The sequence below is a fragment of the Egretta garzetta genome, unplaced genomic scaffold (assembly GCF_000687185.1).
Source record: "Egretta garzetta isolate BGI_Z169 unplaced genomic scaffold, ASM68718v1 scaffold1153, whole genome shotgun sequence".
NCBI classification, from domain to species: Eukaryota; Metazoa; Chordata; class Aves; order Pelecaniformes; family Ardeidae; genus Egretta; species Egretta garzetta.
In genome coordinates, this window is record NW_009259126.1 from 31,440 (window position 1) to 33,946 (window position 2,507).

General features: G+C 57.0%; 1 protein-coding gene across 3 annotated transcripts in view; it reads left to right on the top strand.

Moving 5' to 3' along the window:
* Positions 1–2,507, top strand: part of SNX27 (sorting nexin 27) — a 29,823-nt gene that overhangs the window by 2,015 nt on the left and 25,301 nt on the right. For all 3 annotated transcript variants that reach the window (XM_035891155.1, XM_035891156.1, XM_035891154.1), the window contains one exon: positions 797–1,028. In XM_035891155.1, coding sequence (XP_035747048.1) covers positions 797–1,028 — 232 coding nt within the window. The remainder of the gene's footprint in view (positions 1–796; positions 1,029–2,507) is intronic.

Consider the following 2,507-nt stretch of genomic DNA (forward strand, 5'->3'; position numbering starts at 1 on the left):
GGTGGCTTGGGTCTGTCCTGGGTCCTCAGAGCTTCCAGGGGCTCGGGGCTCATTGTGAGGAGCTCTGGTGATCAGGTTGGAGTGATTTTGGAAGCACAAACCCGTTACTCGCTGCAGCAGTGCTCCTGGGCTGTTTGGGGCCGGGCAGAGCAGTGTGCTGGGAAATAACTGGAGGGAACGGGCATCTCCGTTGGGTTGCACCCGAGGAGGTGTGCTCGGGGGTGCTGGGTCTTGGTGGATGGGGGCACCACCTTCTGACACCATTTACCTCCTTGCCCGCTTCCTCATTCTTGCTCACCTGGAAGCTTCAGTTTGGATTTAGGGAAATTTGCCTGCGTTTTGGAGCAGTAGAGGATCAGGACATGGGCTTTGCCCTAGCGGAGCGGTGTGCGTTAGGCGTTCAGCGTTTTCCGCCCCGGTTCTGTGGTCTCCTTGTGCTTGCCGTGGGCTGACGGGAAAAGGCTCGCGCTCTGGGTACGAACGTGCCGTGTCCTTCCACTGAGAAATGGCAGGAACTGCAAAGCCTGTTTTAAATATCCAAGGAGCTTTAAAGAAGTTTCGTTGTGTCTGAGGTCTTTAAACATAATTCAGTAACTAATGGCACCAGAAATCGTCAATAGGAAAGGTTGGTGAAGCTTAGACCAGAGTGAAACTGGAGTAGCCAGAGCAGTTGAGGCTGGAGGGGTTTTTGGGGGAAGCAGGTAGGGGATGGATCTCTGGGCTGGTCCTGGTGTGGTCTGAAGGCTCTGCAGCCACCGCTGCCTTGCTTACGGCTTTTCTGCTTTCTCCTCCGCAGGAATGGGGTGAACGTCGAAGGAGCGACGCACAAGCAAGTGGTGGACCTGATCCGTGCAGGAGAGAAGGAGTTAATTCTGACGGTGCTGTCCGTGCCTCCCCACGAGGCCGATAACCTGGATCCCAGCGATGACTCTTTGGGGCAGTCGTTCTATGACTACACGGAAAAACAGGCTGTGCCCATCTCCATCCCCACGTACAAGCACGTGGAGCAAAACGGCGAGAAGTTTGTGGTTAGTATCAGCCTGGGCGGTGTTCTCCGGAGACGGGGAGCGTCTGCACGCCGAGCTGGCGCGCTCCTTGCTGTTAGCGACAGTTGGTGGCGGCGCGCGCTGTCCGTCTGCAGGACGGAGGCACGTTAATTTATTATTGCCTTGTTTCAACGCTGTCTTAATTTGGGCCTGCCCGTCTCTCACAGTGCTTGGCTATTCCTTTGCAGCTCTTCCCTGCGTGCTGGGGAGCTGTTTTATTGATGTACCTGGAATGGCTTGATCTCCTGTGCAGATCGAGCAGGAGGTTATTATTTTGTTCATATAAGCCTTTGTATCTCCTGGTTTACACCAAGTGCTAAGGACATCTGTGATTGCCGTAAATCATAGAATCGTAGAATCGCTTTGGTTGGAAAAGACCTTTAAGATCATCAAGTCCAACCTTTAATAAAGCAAAGGGAGCAGATGCCTTGGAGTGCAGCTTCCCATCTCCAGGATTTCTTTTCCCTTTAGGGAATGTCAGGGGAAATAGCTGTAAAAAGTCTTTTTCCCTTTGGGTTCCCCACCTCTTCTGTTGCATTTACGGGGGAGGCTGGTGGTCATTTTCCGAGCTGACATGATCCGTCGCTGAAGTACCCGAGGTGGGTGCGTCCTCTGCGGCTCAGGGTTGGTGCTGGCTGTGGCTGGTGGGGAAATGTTTGGAGCGGGACGAAGACAGACCTGTTTCGTCTTTGGGGTGCACTTAGCCTCCTCGGTCGGCCTGGCCTTCCTTAGCTCTGCTGCTTCCTCGCCTGGCTCCATGCTGTTCACAGATCGCCCCGTCCTCCAGCACCCCGCGTCTCTCCGGGACGCAGAGCGCGGTGCCCCGGCCCCGAGCCTGCAGCCGAACCCCAGCTGGCGCCGAGCTTCAGTCGGCGACTGGTAGAGACGGAAGCGTGCCACAAGGGCGGTATTCTTCCCCCTGAAATAGCTGATTATTGTTCGGAGTGCAGCCCTACCCATGTCCAGACCACATTTTTCCTCCGCTCTGTGTGCTGCCTTCGTTTTTCCAGAGCCAGAGAACTGTGCTGCCATCAGTGGGGGTGGGCGATGAGGTGGAGGGACTTGGGACGAGGCGAGGCGTATCGGGTGTTTTAGTTGTGCTGGAAGATCTGTGCCGTACACCGGCTCCCTCCACCCCCCCGCACCCCGGCCTGGGGGGTCGGTTTGGCTGGAGCAGGCACCCTCGGGACACGGTTGCGTTTCAGCGTGAAGTGCCGGAGGCAGATGACAAACCAGCTCATCACTTTTTCCTCCCTCAGCTGAGGACGGAGGCACCTTCCCAAGGAAGGCACGAGCCAGCGTCGGCGTCGCAGAAACGGCGCGTGCGAGAGGAAGGGCGGGGAGGGCTCAGCAGCGCTCGGCTCGCCAGAAGAGACGGGCTGCTGCGCAGAGCGCATCGCTCCCACGTGTCACCCTGGCGTGCCCATCTCCGAAGGGGACGGATGGGATCCTCGTGGATCC